General features: G+C 55.8%; 1 protein-coding gene across 1 annotated transcript; it reads right to left on the reverse strand.

Annotated features, from left to right (window-relative positions):
• Positions 1-1,432: 1,432 nt before the first annotated feature.
• LOC101761524 (sufE-like protein 1, chloroplastic/mitochondrial) lies at positions 1,433-2,910 on the reverse strand. Its single transcript, XM_004953759.3, has one exon. The coding sequence runs from the start codon at positions 2,824-2,826 to the stop codon at positions 1,702-1,704; it is 1,125 nt and encodes a 374-aa protein (XP_004953816.1). The 5' UTR covers positions 2,827-2,910; the 3' UTR covers positions 1,433-1,701.
• Between the last annotated feature and the right edge of the window lie 22,548 nt (positions 2,911-25,458).

The following is a 25,458-nucleotide window of genomic DNA, read 5'->3' on the forward strand; positions in this document are numbered from 1 at the left end:
TGACATGTGTTGCTACAGTAAACATTTGCTAATGATGGATTAATTAGGCTTAATAGATTCGTCTCGCCGTTTAGCCTCCACTTATGTAATGGGTTTTGTAAATAGTCTACGTTTAATACTCCTATTAGTGTCTAAACATTTGATGTGACACGTGCTTAAAAATAAGCAAAGGAACCAAACAGGCCCATACATCAGATTGTTAAGCAACTTATTAATGATACTATAATATCCAAATCAAGGATGCGACGTGTCACAGGCAGTCGAGGAGCAACCAAATATCAATATATTCAGTAGATCATTTACCTTGCTTTGCACAAACATGGAGGTAGAAAGAGAACGGCGGCAGGCAAAGGCGGCTATGCAGGAGCACAGCGGTGACGATACGTGTGCGGGACTAATATTGGTGTGATTCTTTCTGATAATGGAACTAATATTTTATTTTAAAAAGAGAATTACTGTGTAGAACTCACAGTTTTATTTATAATATGGTTAAAACAATATCGTACATTATAATCTATACTTTGGTTTTACAATTTCGTGGTCAATGACATTAGGCAAGTGTACTTTAAATTGTTCAGACTAAAACTGGCAAGATTCATCACCTGTGAGAAACCAGGTGGGGTTCCAAAGCTAAAGAGATGGTTCCTAGTTGACATGCACATCAAATAAGCTATATTGAATTGAGGCGCACATTGCAAAGCCTTTGCCAGGTTTAACAAATATGCTAATTGTACTGGCTGGATTTCAGAATCTGACATCAATACAAAGGATGCCCGTTCAAGAGATGCCATACGAGTATTTAGAAAGGACACATGAGATGATTGGCTACATTTAGTGCATAAATAGCATAGGTCAGGCAGATTATATGTTCCTTTCCTCATAAGAACATATCAATACAACAAATGTTAGACACCAAATAAGACTGAGAGATGCACATAGCTTCAGATTTCCTCATAATAGATTGTTGAGGTTTCACAAATCACAAACAGAATAAAGAAAAGAACTCTGTAGGAATCAAAATTGCAAGGAAGCTTACATTAACATCAACACTACACCATCATCATTACTTGAACACGAATTAATACCATGGAAAAAGTCTATGCGCGCGCGAGTCAAAAGAAATGTTAGTTTGTAAATTTCAGTGATTTTAATGCCTAGCAGTCTAGCACTGTAGTAAGCTGGACCAAAATCAATGGGTTGCTCACGGAGAAGGATAACATGGGATAGTATATGTTCTTTTACATGTCTCACTGTAGGTAACTTCTAAAATCTGTGTTAAAACATCTGAATCCATAGAGTGCCTCTTTCCTGTTGTAACCTCTCAAGGAAAATTTTCTGTGTCATCAAGTTTGTACCTTGTTTATCGCTTGATCATATAGCCTGATAGACCATCTTTAGTTCGCAGCCAATTGTTCCCATAATTTGATCATGCTGACCAGAATTGGCAAATATTTCATTTGCATCCAAATGTTTAACAACATTAAAATGTTACATTAAATAGCTGGCGGAAATTTTGACATGCCGCAAGAACAAACACTGCAGATTTAATGGTTGTATAGGTGACAGAAAGGTTTTGAGACAAGCGAAAATATGTATATGTAACACTGAGCCCTCTTATGTTGGGAAGCAAATGTCAACGGATGAAGTCTAAAAATCATGTAGGCATAGCAAAAAAACATGTTTTCCATCGTAAGCTAGTACCTAAACTTCGGATGGAGTCTTTGCATCAATTGACAGTGCGTGCAAGCCAGTCTTAAGCTCATCCTGCAGGAGATCATACACAGCCCTGTGCCTCTTGAGCAAGCTCTTCCCCTCAAATTCCTTCGACACCACCCTCACATTGAAATGTGTCTCCCCATTGCTACCAGCCACCCCAGCATGGCCCTTGTGGAGGTGCGATATGTCCTCAATCTCCAACTCCACGGGCGACAGCGCGCGCTCCAGACTCTCCCTTATCCTCTCTTTCCTCCCACCCCCCAAAGAAGAACCATTCCCTTCAACAAAATTATCTGGAACTTCCACCAATTGTTCCTCCTCATTAGGCATATCTGCCACCGATTTCTCCTCCTCTTGCACACCGAACGCGGCAAATTCGGACCCTTTGTTCTCCATGCCATTGGCACGTGGTTCTGCAACCTCTTGGACTGATTGTTGGCCCGTCGTCGAGTCACCGCCGGTGTCTCCGGCGATCTCAAGGGCCTTGAGCTTCATGAGGTTGAGCATGTTGAGCAGACCACTGTTCCTGGAGGGCGAGAGGCTCTGCCTTATCCCCAACAGCTCAATGAACTCCACGGGCACCTTGGCCACATCCGCCGCGGGCGCACCGGAGAGCCCGAGCACGAGCAGCGCGGCCAGGCCCTTGGTGAGCTGCGCGTCGGAGTCGGCGTGGAACCTGACGCTGCGGCCGCCGCCGTCGCCCTCCTCCGGCTCGGCGTGGACCCAGACCTGGGAGACGCACCCCCGGACGCGGTTGGAATCGGTCTTGAGCGCCGGGTCCATGGGCGGCAGCCGCGAGGCGTAGGCGAGGAGCTGCTTGTACCGGGTGCGCGCGTCGGGGACGGACTGGAAGAGGCCGACGATGTCGCGGAGCGCTGGGGGTAGCTGCGACGGGTCTACGGAGCCGGAGCCGGAGCCCGATGGGGAGGAGGAAGTGGTGGAGGGGGACGGGGAGGCCGCGGACCGGGCTGTGAGGCGCTGGAATGAGATGGGGGAGTAGAGGGTGAGGCAGTGAGGGCGGGGAAGGATGGGCTTGGAGAGACGGGCGGAGGAGGAGGATAGCAGGCGCAGCGGGGCCCCGGTGGCGGCGGTGCTGGCAGCGGAGGCCATGGTCGGCGAAAACGGTGGCGGCGCAGGAGGATTATTCCCGTTCCGGTGGTCTCGAGAAGAAAAACTGGCAAGGAAAATGAGGGCCGGCTGGCAAAGAAGGATTTGCGGTTGCGGCAGGTGGATGCAGATATCAAATGGGCCACGCAACTAGGTTCATGGGCCTGAATGATAGACGCTGGTAGATTAAAAAGAAAAGGATGTTTGCGCATGCAAACTTTTTGCAAAAAAAACGCATGCAAACTTTTCGTTTAATTATTTCTAACCGTTCAGATGCTAAACTGGATAGTTTGTTCATCGACAGGATGGGAATGGCTCCAATTAAAATAGTATTAAATTAACCATTGATAGTTTTCTATATCCGTTTGGCATGGTATTGATATGATTCCTGTCTGGCTGGCTAGACATAGACTAGATGGAGGACAAGAAACTATTGCATAAAAAGAGCTGCAGGTTTCAAATGGTGGTGCAGCTATGTGAATATTGTTTAAAGTGCTAAAACTTTGTACTCCCTCCGTCCCAAATTACTATTCTAAATTACTATTCGTTTTAGCTTTTCCAAATATACAATTCCAACTGTGACATATATACACCTAGATATATACTTATGTCTAGATAAATAGGTATCTAGAAAAGCTAAAATGAATAATAATTTGGGATGGAGGAAGTAGAATATAGATTGTTGTAACAATTTTTGGGCTCCCACCAAACATCTGTATAATTTGTCCAGGACGAAAGAATAGGACCTAAGACAGCTTCCCGGAATAAGTATGATTACATAAGTTCAGCACCATGGCATCGGCTGCAAGGCTCCAAAATGTTAAACTCGACAGTGGATTGAACTTTCGGCTTGATGTACGTTGGTGCAGCCAAGAGTGCTCTTTGGCCTTCTGAGACGGCATCTCTGTCCATCGGGAAGCATTCGGCATGTTTGTTAAGTAAGCATCTAGGCAAACCTTGAGTGGTGTCCAATGTAAGGCGCTCAAGCGACATTGTAGACTCAACAATATGACATGTTAGCTCAACCAAGCTCTTGGCAGAAGAGAAATTGATGATATCCACACGCTTTAGTTTGTCATGATGGTGATGTGGGATCATCCTCAAAGTTGAGGGATCTGCAAATATCGAGACACGCTCCATGCGGCTGGGTAGTACCTATAGGTGTCATGCCAAAATTGAGGGCCTATTTGGTAGGACTCCAAAAAACAGCTCCTGAAGTTGTTTTTGACGGAGCTTCAACCGAGGAGCCCTCCGGAGCCGGAGCTCTTTTTCAACTGGGTGCACGGAGCTGTAAATTTTGGCTCCGGCGGCTCCCTCCCACATGCGCCTGCTAATTGTTACGAGATGGCCCACATAGTTACTCAAATTTACGCCCAAATACCACCACAAACAACAGAGGAACCAGAGCCCTTCACCCCTCCGCACACATTCAGTCCCGCGCCGCTTTCTCGCCTCGCGTCGCAATAGCAGCGCCGTCGGCGCCATGAACTAGGGACGGCGCCCAACGGCGGCGCGCATGGAAGTTCCTCCGGGCGGGGAAACCAGCGGATCGAGTGTGGCGGAACACCTCAAATTAACTTAACTAAAGCACGGTTAAGTCGCTTGACACGCGATACTCATGCCTTAATCAAGTTAACTCGATGTGCCGTCGGATTTCATCCGATTTAACCACTTAACAGGACCGAGTTAGCATAGCTCACACGAAGGTGAGTGGTTCTAGAGAATACAACCGATCCACAAATGGGTTTAACAAATTCATTACACACTGGTTGAAATCAGAGTTTTACAAAATCTAGATGAAACAACCGAAGGTAAAAACAAAGCGGAAGCTAATCGTCGGGGTCGGATGTCCCTGGTGAGGCCAACCAGGACATCAATGATCCCATTCCCCGCCGTCCGGGGAAGGATCCCACTCGACCGTCCACCCAGGAGGCAACTGGGGCGGGCAAGTGCCAATAGCAAGCTCGGAAGTTTCCACTTCACCTGAAAAGAGAAGCCACAAACAAGGCTGAGCTGCTAAGCTCAACAAGACTTAACCGACTGGTGAAAAACTATTTCACCACTTCTAGACATGCCAGGCTCTTTGGCTGAGGGGTTTGGTTTGCCAAAAGCGACTATGTTAGGTCCTTGCTTTCAAAGTTTTAGCTCAGATTCTAAGTTCATTAACCAGTCTATGTTGGCAACTTACACTAAGCAATCATAGATCCAACTTTATGTATACAAGCTCAACATTAAGATCATGTCATCATCAAACTCCTTTATTACTCAGTGTAGCATAGCGATCAAGCAGTCTCAAACTGTGAGAGGCAGATGAATCGATTCGAGTTCTTTAACCATGCATGGTGAACCTAACCTCACGACATCCGCGCACCACCGAGGGTCGCTTCTTGTGTTGACCTTCCCCATCAATTCCCTAACCCGTGTCGGGCCCACTTCCCTTGCTGCAAGGTTCCACAGACCCGGCCTCTGCCGTTCTGTGACCACACTTGCCACCACGTGCGGCCGCAGGGGAACTTCGTTCCAGAGACAGTGGATCGAACCGCTCACGTTTAGGTTCAATCAGGTATTAGGCTTCCCCATCCCATATTGGGTATGAGATTAGTACTTTCAAAAACTTGATCACGAACACCACCACTGTCGGTCCTTAACAGATTGAGTAAACAGACGGGGTGATCAGCCGACCACCAAAAGAGTTAACCAAAACCCTGCCCCGTCCATTGTCCTTATAGTTGTAATAGAAGAGAAACAACCAACTCCTATAACTCGCGAGTGACAGGGAATCACTCGACTTTTACCGAGTCCTATTAAGCATTGCAACTACTCGGCCCAACAGACTAGTGTCCAGATCAAAGGAACTATGTCATGCATCTATGGTTGCAAACAACTCCTATACGTAAATGCACAATCATGAGAAGGAAGGCATGTGCTAGTTTAGAAAGTTGGGTGCATGCTCCGGGGCTTGCCTTCAAGCGGAGTGGAAGGGAACTGGTCTTCAGCGGGTTCGGCTTCGGCTTCTATGCTCGGCGGCTCTTCTACAGCTCCGTCTTCAGGCGCCAGGTGTAGCTCGTAGGTGCCGTCGGCGAGATGCAACTCTACACGAATGCAAATGCAGGAGTTAGCGTATAGACGGTTATTTCAACAACACTCGTAAGATTAAGCTCAGACACGTGTAGCAAAGCTACAGGAAAGGTGCAGGAGAAAAGGATCGGATGGGGGAAAACTTGTGATCTGACCCTTAAAGTTAAGGAATAACTGTGCCGGGGTCCTTAGACTTAACACAGAGAAGTCCCTGATATTTTACACAGATACCCTCGGGTCAAGGAAAAGATACAGCTGAGCCCTCGGGCGAGGTGGATAAGGGTCGGCGAACAGACAGGGTCGGGCGAGACGGAAAAAGGGGTCGGGCGAACCGGATAGGGGTCGGCAGCTTACCTTCAGGTCTACTGGTGAAGGTTTGGCATCGGGAAGGAACAGACTTGGTCGGAAAGACTAAAGCGCTAAGGCTTGAGCAGCGGCGAGGTTTGACGGTGCTCCAGCGACGGCGGTGCTTCTTGTGGGCAACAAGAAAGCTCTAGCACAGTGCGGAGGAGCAGACGGCTTGGTGGATTGGGGAGAAGCGGGTTTGAGCGGAGAGAGGAACTTCTCAAGAGCTCAGCGGAAGTGCTCAAGTGTGCTCAGAGTAGGGGCGGCGAAATAGCGATGGCGAAGGAACTCTCGTGGGACTCTAGCACGCCTTTTTATAGCTGCGCGCAAGAGAGAGATTTTTGAGCAGCACGAAGACCGGGAAGAAAAGGATGGAGTGCGCTGCCATGGCGGCGATTGAGCGGCGATTGATCTTTTTATTATTTTTGTTGAAGTGTATATTTTTTCATATGCATCACAAGAACATGTGTCACAAACTCTTTGCACCCTACTCCTGCCAGGAACATGTGCATCTCTCATGTTTTCACTTATAATGTGCCAAGTGATATTTAAAGATCCTTTTTGGAATTCAAATCCTTATGGCGCACATTAAGGGGGAGTTGCACATGCTCTTGCTTTATCTTTTATGTTTTTGATACATTATACTCTCATTTGTAAGACTTAAGCATGTTGCCATCAATCACTAAAAAGGGGGAGATTGAAAAGTATCTTGGCCCCCTTAGTGGGTTTTGGTGGATTAATGACACAAGCTTAAGTGTCTAATGAACTGTCAAGTGCATAAGCAGGTTTAAAAGGAATGATGGACATGGAGCACTTGTGGATGATCCTCAAAAAGGAAATGAATGAATATGAGGCATACATTGAAGGCTAAATTTATTTTTGGTTTGCATTTGAGTATAGAAATGTCGCACTATTAATAGGGATGCGTAATCTTTGATCTTTACATTGAAAAAGGTGCTTAAGATGACCTAACCAACCCATGAGAGACACCTTTGCACCTGCACATCACATGGGGATACTTAGAATGGTGCTAACTTGAGAGCTCCGAATTTTTCCATAGATTGTTCCGGAATATTTCGGAGATTACAGAGTTTCTGGAAAATATTCCGGAAGATTACGGAGGTCTAGAGTTTCCAGGAACTATTCCGGAAGAATTCGGAGTTTCCGGAAAACTTCGAAACTTAACCCCCAACGGCTAGTTTTGGGGTGAAGAGGTATAAATACCCCCTCACCCCCTCCCACAGTCACTCTCTTGACCTAACTTTGTGTTAAGGTGCAGAAAAGCATTCAAGTCCCCCTCTTTACTCCCATTTGGCATTCTTGGTGAGATTTGGTGGGGATTTAAGGAGGGATTCAGGGAAGGGCAAGAGAGAGTGCTAGTGAGCTGATTTCCCATCTCTTGAGCATCTTGTTTTTCATCAAGCCGGTGATTTCGCGTTTGTTACTCTTGGAGCTTCAAGCTCCTAGCCGGCTAGGCATTGCCCGTGGAGCATCCAAGGTTGTGGCTGCCTATAGGAAGTTTGTATTACCCCGACGATTGAGTAAGTAACTCTAGGTTGATCTTTGTGGTCGCTAGAGGGAGGAAAGTGGCCTAGGTGTGAAAGGCCCACCCTTTATAGGTTCCTCAACGGAGACGTAGGCTTCGAGTGTGGAGCTGAACTCCGGCGAACAAATCATTGTGTCTCTTATGCTTGTTGTTCTTATTATTGTTCATATTCAAGTATAGAACATATTTCTAGGGTTTGTGGTCGATTACTTTTCTAGAAAGTTTCCAACCGTTCTACCTTGTGCCAAAGGCCTCGAATATCCTGTTGCTTAACCTATATTCAACAATTTACATTTGAGCAAATCATAAGGTTGTAGTTTAAAGTCCTATTTCTCCAGAGAATCCGTAGATTTCTCTTAAATTCTGCAAGTTGCGGGATTTTCGAAAACTCTGAAAGTTTTTGATAAATTTGTTCGAAGTTGTGAAAAAAATTTCAGGTTTGACTATTCACCCCCCTCTAGTCGATATCCTAGATACTTTCATGAACGCTACCTTGAGGTCCTTCCACGAGTCGATGGAGTTCTTATCCAACGATTCGAGCCATGTGAGTGGTGCCGCCTCCATGCAGATAGGGAAGTAGATGTCTTTGGTGTCATCATTTTTCCCAGCTGCTTGTACTGACAGCGAGTAGTACCAGAGCCATTGGACTGGGTCCTACTTGCCATCTTACTTGGTGATACCCGGGAGTTTGAATTTTTTGGGTAGACTTATCCTCCTCACACATCTTGAGACGGCAGGGAACCCGTCAGCATCATCTCCTGGGTGTTCAACTTCTTGCTCGCGCTCACGGCAGCGTCCGTCGATGATGGTACGAGCATCGCGACTGGCGTTGATCTTGTTGTGGAGGTCTTTTACTGGGTGTTCAGGCTCTGGGTTAGCCCTAAAGTGACCACGACCTTCCGAGGGTCCTGCCCGACTACCTTCAGCTCCAGCTTGGCTTGGTCTGGCGCCTCCGAGTTGATTTGGTCTGGACGGAGGGCCTCTACGGCTGCTGCCATGTTGACTTTGCTGGGATGGGGAGCATTGGACTGACTGTATCGGATCCTACTGATCGAGTTGTTCGTACGCGAGTTCAGCCAACTGTCTTGTGTACTTGTTCTGAGGCATCGCGCGGGTGATGAGATCAATCGACGTGACGGTAGCTAGGAGAGTACTTTGGTGACGCGTTTGAACTGCTTCAAAGGCGTTATCCAGGTTCTGGATTGGTAGGTCCGCTGCAAGGCGGCAGTGGTGCTCTGCTCTTGTGGTGTTTCTTGCTCGTCGTCGAGTTTTTTGAGCTTCGGTCTCTTCTCCGACAACGATGGCGGTGAGTTCATCTTGCGAGACGTCATCCGGGTAACGCTCATGTCACGGGTGTTGGGGGGAAATATTAACGATCCCCTAAGACAACATTTAAGGAAGCAAACGCAGAAGGCCCAGGCCCACTGAGACGTAATCAAAACTCCGCCTCGCCCGATCAAGACGCCAGGATCGGGAACGGCCGACCCCCCTCCGCAAGGTTTCCGCCTCGCCCGACCGCGACCCCGGGGTCGGAGGCGCCCGACCCCTCGCTACGGGGTTCCGCCTCATCCGACCCCAAGCGAAGGGGTCGGGCGCACTGGGGCCCCCGGGGAGGCATCCCCCTCGGATACGGTCCGGACGGGCAAGACAGACAAAATCCTGCGGGTCCCCCCGTCGGCCTCGCCATAAATGCGCCGCAGATTTGGCAGAGGGCAGGGCGACCGCGCCCCTCACGCAACCTGGCGCAAGTACCCATGCACGACCGTCCTGTGCAGGCTACAGTGCCGGCGGCCGGCTCCCATTCGCCGCAGGGCACTCATGGCCTGCGCCGACCGGAGCAAAGGAGAGAGCGGCCTGTCCTCGGGTCCCGCACACCCTCGGGTCCCGCACACCCAGCAGCACGGATATGACGCTCTCCCTCTCGACGGCCATCACCTGAGCAGCAGCATCCACCGTCCTCCCTAACGGACGCTGGGGTAACAACGGAGCACCCTCATCATGGCCTGATACCTACGAGCTTCGAAGTAGCTATATGCTGGAGGCGACAACACTTGGCACAGGGCGACCTCCTCCTCCGGCATGCACGCCAACACTCGTCAGGGGCCGGCAGAGGCATCGGACGCCTAGGATCTTGCCCCTCCTTCCTGCTATACCTTTTACCATTCTACGCCTTACTCTTTACAGACCCCTTTACCCAATCCCAATTGTAACTCCGGCCATCCCCTTGCGATATAAAAGGAGGAACCCAGGACCGAGGGACGGGGGACCGATCGATCAGCTTCTTCTCCCACACACCATAGTACACTACAGCTCTCCCTAAGAGCGCGAAAACCAAGGAGACTTGGGACCAGTCCCTCTCTCGCCAATCTGTAACCCCCTACTACAGAACCCCCACGTGGGCAACACGAGCATCCTCGATACTGGACGTAGGGCTTCCTTTGCCCGAACCAGTCTAAATCTGTGTCTCCCACGCAACCACCTGAGGCTCACGCGCATAAAAGAAATTTACTAGTCTAAGTCTTGATCCGCTGATCTTGACAACGACAGTTGGCGCGCTAGGTAGGGGGCCTTTGCGCGTGCATCTCCAGCCTCAGATGGCCAATCGCGATAGCAGCTTCGCTCCGGGCTCCTTGATCCGTTTCGGGAGCCTGGACTTCCTGGCCACCGGGGAAGGGATCGAGCTGATCCCTGTCCTCGTCTCGCCCGCTCGCCCCGCTACCCTCGGCCCCGCCGCCGGGACAGCGGCGAGCGGCCGGTCGCCAACCAGAAGGGCCTCACCAGAGGGACAGCTCTTCGGGCTACGCAGCGCCGCGGCGACTTACGGTCGCCTCCTAGCGCGGTCCTTGACCACGTCGCCCGCAAGCAACGAGCTCGTGGACGTGGCGAGGACAATCTCCGACACTGGCTCCAGTAATGAGAGTCCCCGCCCCTCGCGCGAGTGCCTTATGGTTGACGCGCACTCCGAGGGGTCCAACGGCGATGGTGCCGAGGGGAGGCAACGGGCTCCCCCCTCGCGCGCCGCAGCTACAACTGGGGCCTTACCCAGGGCCCCAGAGTGCTCTCAGCAACCGCAAGCGCACGTGGGCGCCCGCCAAGAAGTAGAGCACCCCCACCACGAGGGCGGAGCGCGACAACGGGCGCGTGACGTCCAGGAACGCATCTGTGCGGATGGAGAGCGTCTGCCGCTCTTTGCCCGCGCTAGCTAGAACGTCGCCGCCGCAGCGGTGTTGCTCCGACAGCTCCCCGAGCCAGCGACGCCCGAGGAGCAACGGGCACGCCAAGAGATGCGCAACCTGCTCGAGTGCGCTGCCGTCCAGCAAGCGGAAAGTTCAGCGTCTCGGTGACGCGGGCAGAACGCCAGCCGGGCAATGCATGGCGCACCCCCGGAACGGTGGGGGGAATCTGTCCATCAGCCCCCTCCGGGGGCAAATCAGGCCGCGTCCGTCCGACGAACTCCGCCACCCGCGGTAGGCGAGGCTCGATCCGTCCACCAACGCGTCGATCTTGTCCGCGACGCCCGCGACACCCTGAACGCGCGGAGACGCTCCCGCGCGGACAGGGGGGATGGGGCAGATCGAGGCTACCACGTCCACCGTGGCGGGCGCTACGACAGCGGGGAAGACCGCAGTCCGAGCCCCGGAGCGGCCGGACCGCGGGCCTTCTCCACGCGCATTCTAAATGCGCCCTTTCCGCCGCGCTTCAGGCAACCCACGAGTGTAGCCAAATACTCGGGGGAGACAAATCCTGGAGTGTGGCTCAGCGATTACCGGCTTGCATGTCAAGCTGGCGGGGCGGACGACGACCTGTTCATCATCCGCAACCTACCCCTTTTTCTGGCAGACTCCACGCGAGCCTGGCTAGAACATATCCCTTCAGGACGTATTCGCAATTGGAACGACCTGAAGGAGGTTTTCGTAGGAAACTTCCAAGGGACGTACACACGCCCTGGGATCTCCAGAGCTGCCACCAGGGAGCGGACGAGTCCCTTCGGGATTACATCCGGCGCTTCTCCAGATTGCGCACCGAGCTCTCCAACGTCGCCGACGCCGACGTCATAGGAGCCTTCCTAGCGGGGACCTCTTGCCGGCCCCTCGTCCACGAGCTAGGGCGCCGAGGCCCGCGAACCACGGAAGAGCTCCTCAACATCGCCACTAGCTACGCCTCTGGCGAAGAGGCTGTCGGAGCGATCTTCGATCGTTCCAAGGGCAAGGAGAAACGGGAGGAGGACGCCGACGAAGGCACCTCCAACCACCAGCAGAAGAAGAAGGGCAAGCAGCAGCGCGAGGCCCCCCTCGTGGCCGCGGTCGAACGCAAGCGAGGGCAGCCGCCCCCCGAAGGCGCTCCCGGCTTCTTCGACAAGCTGCTAGAGGGACCGTGCCCGAACCACGAGTTCCCCGTCAAGCACGCCTACAAAGACTGTAACCTCATGAAGAGGTTCTTTGTGGGAAATCCGGTGAAAGGTGACCGGAAGCGGAAACCCGACGAGGAAAAGAAGGGCGACGAAGAGAAGGAAGACGGCTTCCCTAAAGTTGACGGCTGCTTCATGATCTTCGGGGGCTCCACAGCGTATGATACCAAGCACCAGCAAAAGCTGGAGCGCCGGGAGGTCTACGCGGCTGAGCCTGCGACTCCGGCCTTCCTCGATTGGTCCGGACCGGCCATCACCTTCGATAGGTCCGACCACCCTGGACGCGTCCGGCATCCAGGGCACTACCCTCTCGTCGTCGACCCCATCGTCGGCACGACGCGTCTCACCAAGGTGCTCATGGATGGGGGCAGCGGCCTCAACCTCCTCTACGCTGAGACCCTCGACGCCATGGGGATCGATCACTCCCATCTCCGTCCTAGCAAGGCACCCTTCCATGGCGTCGTGCCAGGGAAGCAAGCGACGCCTCTCGGGCAGATCGACCTGCCCGTCACGTTTGGGACCCCTTCCAACTATAGGAAGGAGGTCCTCACCTTCGAGGTGGTAGGGTTTCACGGAACCTACCATGCCATCTTGGGACGACCGGGCTACGCGAAGTTCATGGCCATCCCCAACTACACCTACCTCAAGCTCAAGCTGTCGGGGCCCAACGGGGTCATCACCGTCGGCACAACCTTCCAGAAGGCATACGAGTGCGACATGGAGTGCTGCGAGTACGCCGCGGCCGTCACCCTCTCGAGCGACGTGGCGGTCCAGCTTGCGGAGGCGATCGAGGACAACCCCGACGCCAAGCAGTCAGGTACCTCCTTTGAGCCCACCGAAGGTATCAAGGAAGTCCCTCTCGACCCCGGCAGTTCCGGTGGTGGGGTCGTGCGGATCAGCGCGGCCCTATCCCCCAAATAGGAAAGCGCGCTCATCGACTTCCTCCGCGCGAACAGCGGCGTCTTCGCGTGGAAGCCCTCGGATATGCCAGGCATCCCGAGAGAAGTCACCGAGCATTCCTTGAACATCAAGGCCGGCTCTAAACCAGTGAAGCAAGGCTTGCGCCGTTTCGACGAGGAAAGGCGCAGAGCCATTGGTGAAGAGCTCCAGAAGCTCCTGGCGGCCGGGTTCATCAAGGAAGTACACCACCCCGAGTGGTTGGCCAATCCTGTTCTAGTACCGAAAAAGAACGAGAAATGGAGGATGTGTGTCGATTACACCGGTCTCAACAAAGCATGTCCAAAGGATCCGTTTCCTTTGCCACGCATAGATCAAATAGTCGACTCAACCGCCGGGTGCGAAACTCTCAGCTTCCTCGATGCGTACTCCGGCTATCACCAGATCGCGATGAAAGAGGCCGACCAGCTCGCTACCTCCTTCGTCACCCCCTTTGGCCCCTACTGCTACGTTAAGATGCCGTTCGGCCTCAAAAACGCGGGGGCTACCTTCCAGCGATGTATGCTTAAGTGCTTCGGAGATCTCATCGGGCGGACCGTTGAGGCCTACGTCGACGACATCGTTGTCAAATCCAGGAAGGGCGATCAGCTCGTTCCCGACCTGGAGCTAGCCTTCGAAAGGCTGAGGTATAAGCGTATTAAGCTTAACCCCGAGAAATGTGTGTTCGGTGTCCCAAGGGGCATGCTGTTAGGCTTCATCGTCTCCGTGCGTGGCATCGAGGCGAACCCGGAGAAGATAGCGGCCATCAGCGACATAGGGCCGATCCGGAACACAAAGGGAGTACAGCGCGTCATGGGGTGCTTAGCATCCCTAAGCCGCTTCATCTCGCGCCTCGGCGAGCGAGGAATTCCTCTCTACCGGCTCCTGAAGAAATCCGACCACTTCGAGTGGACCAGCGAGGCACAGGAGGCACTTGACCGGCTCAAGGACCTCCTGACGAAGGCCCCAATTCTAGTTCCGCCGGCCGACGGCGAGACCCTTTTGCTCTACGTCGCGGCGACCACCCAGGTGGTCAGCGCGGTCATAGTAGTGGAGCGGGAGGAGGAAGGGCACGCTCTTAAGGTGCAACGCCCGGTGTACTTCATCAGCGAAGTATTGTCCGAGTCCAAGGCACGATATCCGCAGATCCAGAAGCTCGTCTACGCCGTCCTCATCACGAAGAGGAAGCTGCGTCACTACTTCACCTCCCATCCGGTAACGGTCGTCTCTTCATTCCCGCTTGGTGAAGTAATCCGGAACCCAAATGCAACAGGAAGGATCGCGAAGTGGGCGCTTGAGCTTATGGATCAGGGTATCACCTACGTCCCCCGCACCGCCATCAAGTCCCAGGTACTTGCCGATTTCGTGGCCGAGTGGACAGAGGTACAAGCACCGTCGGCGACAGAGGAGCAGGAGTACTGGACGATGTATTTCGACGGGTCGCTGATGAGGGCCCGCGCCGGAGCAGGCCTCGTCTTCGTCTCTCCGTTGGGCGTACGCATCAGGTACATGATCCGCCTCCATTTTCCTGCATCCAATAATGTCGCTGAGTATTAAGCCCTGCTCAACGGGCTCCGCATCGCCATCGAGCTTGGCATCCGTCGACTAGACGTCCGAGGCGATTCCCAGTTGGTCGTCGAGCAAGTCATGAAGGAATGGGGCTGCCATGACCCTAAAATGGCCGCCTACTGCAACGAGGTCCGTAAGCTCGAGGACAAGTTCGACGGGTTGGAGCTCAACCACGTCGCAAGGCGCTTCAACGAAGCCGCTGACGAGCTAGCGAAGGTGGCGTCCGGTCGGATGCCCGTCCCCGACAGCGTTTTCGTTAGCGACCAGCTGAAGCCTTCGATCCGTTATCTGAAGCCAGCAGGGGTCGGCGAGGCATGCCCAGCCCTGGGGTCGGGACCCAAGCCGGGGGAGGTCGGCAGCGCGCCACCTGTCCTGGACCCAAGCACCGATCCCGAGGGAATCAACGCTGCCCTGCCCGACCCGGCCCTGGAAGCCAAGCCCTCCGACCCCGTGGTTATGGAAATCGAGGCGGGCCCCGCGGCGGGGGCTGACCCCCCGACCGACTGGAGAGCCCCGTACCTCGACTACCTTGTCCACGACGCGCTCCCGGCAGACAAAACAGAAGCCCGCAAGATCGCGCGCCGTGCGAAATCCTTCAGCATCATCGACGAGGAGTTGTACAAGAGAAGTCACACTGGGATCCTCCAGCGCTGCATCCCGATCGAGCAGGGAAAGGCGCTGATCCAGGATATCCACGCTGGGGCTTGTGGTCACCACGCTGCGCCAAGGACACTTGTTGGCAACGCCTTCCGACAGGGTTTCTACTGGCCAACCGCGGTCGCGGATGCTACCCAGGTAGTCTGCACCTGCGAAGGATGCCAGTTCTTTGCCCGCCAAACCCACCTGCCCGCGCAGGCGTTGCAAACCATCCCCATCACGTGGCCGTTCGCGGTCTGGGGGCTGGATCTCGTCGGACCCTTCAAAAGGGCGCCCGGGGGCTTCACCCATCTACTCGTCGCCGTCGACAAGTTTTCCAAATGGATCGAAGCAAGGCCAGTGGCGCAAATCAGGTCCGAGCAAGCGGTACAGTTCTTCACCGACATCATCCACCGCTTCGGGATCCCAAACTCCATCATCACCGACAACGGCACACAATTCACCGGGAAGGGATTCCTCCAGTTCTGCGACGACCACCACATTCGAGTGGATTGGGCGGCAGTGGCGCACCCCCGCACGAACGGGCAAGTCGAGCGAGCCAATGCCATGATACTTCAGGGTCTCAAGCCACGGATCTTCGACCGCCTTAAAAAGTTCGGCGGACGATGGGTTGCGGAGCTCCCAGCAGTCCTCTGGAGCTTGAGGACGACCCCCAGCCGGGCGACAGGGTTCACCCCGTTCTTCATGGCTTACGGGTCAGAGGCCATCTTGCCCACCGACTTGGAGTACGGGTCGCCGAGGGTCAAAGCATACGACGAACAGGGAAACCAGGCGTCACTCGAGGACGCACAAGACCAACTCGACGAGGCGCGAGACGTAGCCCTACTACACTCAGCTAAGTACCAGCAGGCCCTACGGCGTTACCATAGCCGCAGGATACAAGGCCGTGCCTTTAACGTCGGAGATTTAGTGCTCCGCCTCGTCCAAGATAACAGGGGTCGGCACAAGTTGACTCCCCCATGGGAAGGCCCGTTCATCGTCGCACAAGTACTACGGCCAGGCACCTACAAGCTGGCAACTCCCGACGGGCAAATCTTCAGCAACGCCTGGAACATAGAACAGCTAAGGCGCTTCTACCCATAGCTTTCATTTTCAAGTTATGCATAGTCTTGCCGTCTTTTCCGTTCTTTCGTTTAAGCTCAGGGGTATCCGACCCTGGCCTCGTTCCGGGGTCGCATGCCCCTCGGGGGCTACCAGTTTTGTTCTTCTACGAAAAAAGAAACCCTGAGCCACCTTGGCTCAGGTCCTTTCATTTAAGCTCAAGGGTATCCGACCCTGGCCTCGTTCCAGGGTCGCACACCCCTCGGGGGCTACCAGTTTTGTTCTTCTGCGAAAAAAGAAACCCTGAGCCACCTTGGCTCAGGTCCTTTCGTTTAAGCTCAGGGGTATCCGACCCTGGCCTCGTTCCAGGGTCGCACACCCCTCGGGGGCTACCAGTTTGGTTCTTCTGCAAAAAAAAGAAGGCCTTTTCTTTTAAGCTCAGGGGTATCCGACCCTGGCCCTAGCCCCAGGACCGCATACCCCTCGGGGGCTACCAGGGGTCCTGACCCCAGCCGCTGGGCGCCATCTAAAAAGAAAACGTTTTTTCTTTTTTCAAAACCGAACACTCCCTTTCGAAAACCTTTGGATGCAAAAAGATAAGGATGCGTGAACGGTACTCAGGCAAGTTGCGATCGGACTGCGAAAAAGCCTACGCCCCAGCGGCTACGGTACCTTCGCTCATCAAAAACTTACTGACACACCCGGCAACGCATCCTAAAGCTTTCAGGCCCAAAGGGATAACAAAGGGAATCGGGTTCCTTTTATGCAAACGAAGAGTCATAAGAACAGGCCCATATGGCCAAACGCGAAACAAGTTCAAAAGACTAACATAAGTACAAACTTTTCTGGGTGCAAGCCCGGTACAGCTAATTCGCAGGAGGGTCGGCTGGAGCAGTGGCTTCGGGGTCGGCTGGAGCAGCGGCTTCGGAGTCGGCAGGAGCAGCGGCCTCGGAGTCGGCAGGAGGGCCAGCTTCAGGGTCGGCAGGAGGGACGGCTTCGTCCTCCAGGAGCTTCGCGAGGGCCTCCGCCGGCGCCGTCACCCCGGCGTCAATCTCGTCCAGCTCGGCCTCGGTATAGCCGGCGCAGTACCCCTCACTCATCCCAGCAAAGTTAATGCCGGAATAGTGAGAGCCGAAGACCCCGAAGGCGCGCCGCACGCCAAGGTGGAGCGCATCCACGGCGACCTCGCGACGGCGACGGCGCACCTCGAGGACACGAGCCGGCAGAGAGCTCGATCCCTCCTCTGGAGCCACACCGAAGTCCTCACAGATGACGCGGACCGCATCCCGCAGGGCGCCATGCTCGCCACACTCCTCGTTGAGCATAGCCCGTAACCTGGCGATCTCACCTGCAAGAGTCACCCAAAAACCCCCACCGAGTCAAAAGAGCGGAACACAAACGACACAAAAACATAGGAGCAGAAAGAGCCCCACCGTCGGCCTGGGACTTCAGCTCGCGCTCCCGGTCGGCGCTGCGGGACAAGGCGGACTGAAGCCCCTGCACTTGCAAACGGAGTTGATCGTTCTCCGTGCGGAGGGCTCCACCCTCCCCCCTCAGCCGCGCCAGCTCCTGGGCGTCGCGGCGGGCCCTCTCAGCAGCAGCAGCTTTGAGCCCCTCGGCATCGCGGCGGGCCCTGTCCACGGCGGCCTGGAACTCCTCGAGGTTGAGGCGGGCCTTCTCGGCGACGGCCTGGAGCTTGGCCTCCGCACGCCGCGCCTCCTCTAACGCCGCTCGCTCACGACCCTCCAGGTCGCGGACGGCCCCCTGGGCGGCGCCAAGCTGCAGGGACAGATCCCTGGTGCGCTCCCTCTCGGTGTTGTAGTGCTCCCAGAGGCTCTGCTGTCGCCGGAGGAAATCAGATTTCTCCCGGCTGCCCTCTTGGAGAGCCTACAAAGCAACATGCCGTTAAAGCAAAAGAGCAAAGAGGAGGTACTCATCACCAAGCGGCAGGAATAACATACCTGGCTGCCAGGGACCACGGCGTTGGCCAAAACTCCCAGCGCCGAGGTCAAAGCCGCCTGAACTTGGGCGACGCCGCCGTGCATCGCCTGCCACCTATGCCACTCGGCGGCGTCATCCAGCGCGTAGAGGCGCCTCGGCGGGTTATCGCGGGATGCCCAGCGAAGGACGGGCCCTCTCCACGCCCTCGGGACGGAGGAAGCCGAGGGTGGGACAGGGGCCGACTCTGACGTCGCCGTCGAGGACGGCATCACGACGCCGGAAACCACTGGATCCGCCGACGGCTCCGGCGCCTGCACGCTCGTCGCCGCCGAGCCCGCCAACGGTACCCCTGTGGGCACTTCCGCCTCAGCCACCAGAGTTATTCCCGCGGGAGTGACCGGGGCGGAAGCCCCTACCTTGGTCACCACCGCCTCTGCCGCCGCCGCGTCTCCGGGAGCAAGCGCCCCCTCTGCCTCTGATCCCGCCATGGCAGCGGGGGCATCCGCCCTGCCTCCTGTCGTCACCGCCTCCTCCGCCTCGTCGGCGTCGAGGTCGATCACCTCCCCGACCTGCGGGCCCGGGGGGATCACGCCCTGGGCCAAAGGGGCGATCGGCGGGGCCGCAGGCGGAGTGGAGTCCGCTCCCCCTCCTGCGGCTGACGCCGCCACCGTTCCGCCAGCCGACTCCGCAGGGGCCACCTCCGCGGGGGGATCTGCGGCCACACCAGGAACCCCGCCACTCGCCGCTGGCGGGGCCGCGGCCCGTCCCCCGGAGGAGGACGACGTCAGCAGCGCCTTCTTGGGCGCCAGCTGCAGAGAGAGGCCACGGGGAGAAGTGCTGCACACCAACGGCCAAGCGTCAGCAGAAACGAACGAAAAAAGAGAAGAAGGACGATACATAGGAAAAGTCAACTTATGCCCTCGAAGCGCAAGGGCGGCGCGCGCATTTCGACCCGGAGCCGGACGCCGACCCCGGGGCATCTGGCAGTGGCCGCTTGTCGCCACCTCGTTGCCCTCCACCAACAGGCACGGCGGCGGAGGCAGGCCCCACGGATCCCCGAGGAGCGCCCCGAGCGGACTCCTGGGGAGCGCCCCGCGCCGGACCCAAGGCGGCGGCAGGGGCAGGCTCTGAAGGCCCCTGAGGGGCGCTCCGTGTCGGCACCGGGGCGGCATCCCTTGCCGACCCCGAGGGAACGTCCCGCGCCGGCTCCTGGGAGACGCCCTGAGCCGACCCCGAGGGGGCGCCCCGCGCCCGTTCCTGGGGGAGGCCCTGCGCCGACCCTCGGGGAGCGTCCCGCACCTGCTCCCGGGGGACGTCCTGCTCCGGCCCCTGAGGAGCAGTCCGCGCCGGCTCCTGGGGCGCGCGCTACGCCGACCCCTGAGGGGCGGTCCGCGCCAGCTCCTGGGGCACGCGCTGTGTTGGCCCCTGAGGCACAGCCCCAGGGTCCGGGGGAGCCGGACCCCGGGCGGACGCTCCCGCCGCTGCACCCCCCGCAGCCGTCTGCGGGGGCGCATCGCGAATCACCAGAGCCCCCGATCGGGGGGGAACCAGCTCTTCCTCCTCTTCTTCCTCCTCTTCCTCATCTTCATCTTCTTCTTCTTCATCGTCGTCGTCGTCAGACACGACCGTCCCCCTCCGCCGCCGCTTGAGCTCCTTGGCGGCCTTCTTCCGCCGCCTCGCCGTCTCCTTGTCCTTGCGGCGCTTCTGCTCCTCGGCCCGGAGACGGTTGCGGGCCCTCCGCTCAGCATCTTCCGGCACCGGCGGAAGGGAGTCTGCGACCCGGGTCAGCATGCCCTGCAAACGTAAAGCAGATCCGCGTCAGAACAACAAAACAGCGGGACACAAGGAGGGAGAAACCGTGTCCCAAACTCCTTACCAGGTCTACAAAGCCCGGCTCCGGGCGCATCGGCGGATGCCCGGGGATCGGGTAGTCGACGTCCTTGTCCTCCAGCGCCTCCCGGAGTCGTTGCCGGATCTCGGAGGCGGCGAGTGCACCCGTCGCCAGGGCGGTGCCCTCGGGCGGCGCGTCGGGGGTCATGGCGCCAAGCGGCCGGACCCGGAGCATCAGCGGCGCCACCCGCCGGGCGTGGTACGCGCCAATGACCCCGGCGCCGGTGAGCCCACTCCGCTTTAGCTGCTCAATGGCCTGTAGCAAGTCGGAGATCTTCTTCTTCTCCTTCTCCACCGGCCCGTACGCCCATACCTCGGGCGCCGCGTCGATGGTGCGGCCGGTGAAAATCGGCAGGGGGGAGTTCGGGTAGTTCTTCACTAGAACCACTGATTGTGCCACCCCTTGTGGGACACCGAGGTCTTCACCGTCATGTACTCCTTGGAGCGAGTATGACGGAGATGGATCCCGGCGCACCCGATCGGCACCGGAGGTGACCGTTGCTGGCTCTCGGCCTTCCCCGCCTTCTGATACAGGCTCACTGTGAAGAAGTACTTCCACAGCTCGAAGTGGGGCTCAATGCCCATGAATCCCTCGCACAGCGCGACGAACGCCGCAATGTGCTGGATCCCGTTGGGGTTAAGGTGCTGGAGCTCGAGCCCGTAGTGGTGGAGGAGCCCGCGGAAGAAGCGGCTTGGGGGGGAGGCGAATCCCCGCTCGTGGAAGTGAGCGAAGGAGACGACGTAGCCGGCGGGAGGCGACGGAACCTGCTCCGGCCCCGGCAGCATCCACTCGTCCGCCTCCGTCCTCTCGCAGAGGAGCCCCTTCCGCACCAGGCCCTCGGCGCGATTGGAGGTGAAGTGGGAGACTCCCTAGGAGGCCATCGCCAGGAAAGGGAGGAGATCGACGGAGGTGGAAGACGAAAGCGCGCAGCGTGGAGCGAAGGGAACGAGGCGAGCGCAGGTGAACTAAGGGGAAGGCAAGGAGGCCCGAGCGCGAAAGGAGAGAGGAACCGGCGCGGTGAGCTCCTGCTTTTATAGGAAAGGTACCAGGAAAGCCAAATCGACGCCCCGGGCACCATAAATGCGGTGTCAGGTACGCCCCTGCCACGCCCGTTTCCCTTTCGAAAACCACGCGCACGATCGGCCGCGAAAACATCCTATCTTCCTCGATTCACGGGACGGCGCTTCCATAACTCCACTTCCCGGGTACTGCGCCCACGACGCCCCCCACGTTCGGCCCAGGCACACCAACCGCTCCGCTCTGGTCCAAGGCCCACAGGGAGGTAAGAAAGGGACACGGGGCTGAAAACGCCCCTACGGCCCAGTACGGTTCAGGGGTTCGAAAGCTGGCCCAACACGGGTTCGACAGCTGCCTCAGGACATCCCCCGAGCAAGGGGTGAGAAGGGACGGGCCCGCTAGCGGCCAACACCCAGGCGAGCGAACGCCAAGGGCGCCCCAACCTCACGTTCGAGTCCCGCTCGGTGTAAAGTTCATGGTTTTTCCACGGGAAAAGGCAACGAGCCCTCAGATCCGGTCGAACGGGTCCGGGAACTATATGAACTGACCGGCGGGAAATTGGAGTACGCCACCAGCTTGGCCCGAGCCGGACCCCCCCGAACGGGGACCGGGACTCCACTTGAACTTACCCGTTCGCAGCTCAAACGAGCACCATGGTTCGTCCAACGCGGATAACATGGCCCGGCTCAACCCCTCCGTCCTAGCAAACGGACGCTTGAGGGGCAACGATCAAAAAGTCGACCTAGCCTCCCGATCGGTTTCCTGCAACGAGCGGGAGCTCGGGGGCTAGCCTCGCAACCAACTTCCACGCGTGTGGTCATAACTGGCAGGTTCTCTCAAGCGTGGCTGAGATAAGACAAGCACGCCATAACACAAAACCCGCGGCAAAACAGCGAAAGAAGCCTCCGGAGGAGCACTCCTGCTCCACCACAGGCTCGGGGGCTACTGTTGGGGGGAAATATTAACGATCCCCTAAGACAACATTTAAGGAAGCAAACGCAGAAGGCCCAGGCCCACCGAGACGTAATCAAAACTCCGTCTCGCCCGATCAAGACGCCAGGATCGGGAATGGCCGACCCCTCTCCGCAAGGTTTCCGCCTCGCCCGACCGCGACCCCGGGGTCGGAGGCGCCCGACCCCTCGCTACGGGGTTCCACCTCGTCCGACCCCAAGCGAAGGGGTCGGGCGCACTGGGGCCCCCGGGGAGGCATCCCCCTCGGATACGGTCCGGACGGGCAAGACAGACAAAATCCTGCGGGTCCCCCCGTCGGCCTCGCCATAAATGCGCCGCAGATTTGGCAGAGGGCAGGGCGACCGCGCCCCTCACGCAACCTGGCGCAAGTACCCATGCACGACCGTCCTGTGCAAGCTACAGTGCCGGCGGCCGGCTCCCATTCGCCGCAGGGCACTCATGGCCTGCGCCGACCGGAGCAAAGGAGAGAGCGGCCTGTCCTCGGGTCCCGCACACCCTCGGGTCCCGCACACCCAGCAGCACGGATATGACGCTCTCCCTCTCGACGGCCATCACCTGAGCAGCAGCATCCACCGTCCTCCCTAACGGACGCTGGGGTAACAACGGAGCACCCTCATCATGGCCTGATACCTACGAGCTTCGAAGTAGCTATATGCTGGAGGCGACAACACTTGGCACAGGGCGACCTCCTCCTCCGGCATGCACGCCAACACTCGTCAGGGGCCGGCAGAGGCATCGGACGCCTAGGATCTTGCCCCTCCTTCCTGCTATACCTTTTACCATTCTACGCCTTACTCTTTACAGACCCCTTTACCCGATCCCAATTGTAACTCCGGCCATCCCCTTGCGATATAAAAGGAGGAACCCAGGACCGAGGGACGGGGGACCGATCGATCAGCTTCTTCTCCCACACACCATAGTACACTACAGCTCTCCCTAAGAGCGCGAAAACCAAGGAGACTTGGGACCAGTCCCTCTCTCGCCAATCTGTAACCCCCTACTACAGAACCCCCACGTGGGCAACACGAGCATCCTCGATACTGGACGTAGGGCTTCCTTTGCCCGAACCAGTCTAAATCTGTGTCTCCCACGCAACCACCTGAGGCTCACGCGCATAAAAGAAATTTACTAGTCTAAGTCTTGATCCGCTGATCTTGACAACGACAACGGGTTTCTATCCCGCTGCTCTTCTTATTTGTCCTCTTGTCCAGTAATGACGACGAAGAGTTCTCGTTCTGGAGAGTGGCTTCCCGAGCTTGAAGTGATGACCTCCATGGTGCCACCTTCCTCGTAAATGGGCAACAGTGGAGGTCTCTCCTGGTATGGGAGAGTGTCGAGGTGAGGCATGAATCGTCATTTTTTGGCAAGAGCGGGTGGCTTCATGTTGGGCCAGTAGATGAATCTGCCTTGGGGAGTTGACATGATTACCAAGCCCTACTGCGGACCTGATAAAGGAGTCTCTTCATCCGGATCCGAATAGTAGTTGAGGTCCTAGATCGTATCCGTATCGGATTGTGATCTGGACAGGGCAGCCTGATAAATAGTGGCCGCGTTGCGAAGTCCGAACGGGAATCGACTCGAGTGGTAGTCCTACTCGCATGATGGCTTATGTGCCGGCTCGTGAAAGTCAATTCGACAGGTGGGAGAAGTCAAGTTGAACTCGGACTTGTCCCCCAGCCATTGATTAGGTTAGAAATTGAAAATTTGCCGAAATTCTCGACGAGATCCTTTAGAGCTTGCTGTTGGAGCTTCATGGTTTGCTGCTTCTTCTCCGGGGTCAACGCAATGTAGCGGTGGAAATTTCCAGCGCCGTCTGCGATGCAAACCCAGGAGCCGAAGACAAACATCGCGCTTGCTTTGAACGCGACGATTGGCTTGATGATGACTTGTGCCATTGAGTTCGCCAGTGGGTTCTCGGTGAGTTCCTCTACCTGGCGTGCCAGCTGTCGGTGTTTAAACCCGGCAACCTACCAAGTGGGGTGCCCGAGGTAGTGTTTTGGTTAGTGGGGCTCGTCGAGATCAGGAACTTGAATGTAAACGCAGACACACAATTTAGACAGGTTTAGGCTGCTAGATTGCGTAATACCCTACGTCTTGTGTGTTGGTTGGATTGAATCGCTTTGGAGGGGGTCCCTGCCTCACCTTATATTGTCGGGGGCAAGGTTACAGGTCGGTTGATTACAAAAATACTAGTTGAATACAACTAGAGGAGTTCTACTCTTATTAGAACGAGTACTTTCTTAATCCTCGACTAGTTTCTGTCTTTCCATGTAGACTACGTCGTCCTACGCCATGGTCTTCATGTCAGATGTGTTTCGATGTCCAGCACCATATTTAGGACTATCCAAACCTTCTAGTGGGCCCATAGATGTATGTATGACAGAGGGAAAAGAACAAGCGCGGAAAAACGGTTGGAGGCTCCCGCTAGTGAATCCAGGATATAGCAATTCAAGATTTGAATATGTATATTTGCATATAGGAGAGAGAAATTTAGGTCATAGTCTAAAAATTTTAGGTATAGCAACCCATATAAGTATGCTGCTAGAGCAATTTTTTATGATTTTTAGGTACTGTGGTAGTTTTTAGGTAGAGATGCTCTAATGCAGAACTTAAGTGCCCTAACTACGTACTCTTGTTTTAAGCAACTTTTGAAGCGGCCAATGCAGTGAAATCGGAACCAGAGTATAACAAAGAGAATATATTTGGGGGTGTTTGGGAACACTGTGCTAAACTTTAACACCTGTCACATCGGATGTTTAGATACTAATTAGAAGTATTAAACATAGTCTAATTACAAAACTAATTGCACAGATGGAGCCTAATTCGCGAGACGAATCTATTAAGCCTAATTAGTCCATGATTTGACAATGTGGTGCTACAGTAACCATTTGCTAATGATGGATTAATTAGTCTTAATAGATTCATCTTGCGAATTAGACTCCATCTGTGCAATTAGTTTTGTAATTAACTTATATTTAGTCCTTCTAATTAGCATTCGAACATCCGACGTGATCCTGCTAAAGTTTAGCCGCTTGTATCCGAACACCCCAAATAACCTCCACGCAGCCACCGTTGGCTCGCTGTGCATCCCGAGACCTTTCTCGACAGGTGTTGTCTCATCATACGGCAATGATTGACACTTGTCCGTCCACTTTCGTACAGCGAAATGCACAGCCACTTTTCGTCTTTTCCAGCCCAAAAAGGGGGTCGCGTGCACAGGCACAGCCATCAGCC

Source organism: Setaria italica, chromosome I (assembly GCF_000263155.2).
Source record: "Setaria italica strain Yugu1 chromosome I, Setaria_italica_v2.0, whole genome shotgun sequence".
In the NCBI taxonomy this organism is placed as follows: domain Eukaryota; kingdom Viridiplantae; phylum Streptophyta; class Magnoliopsida; order Poales; family Poaceae; genus Setaria; species Setaria italica.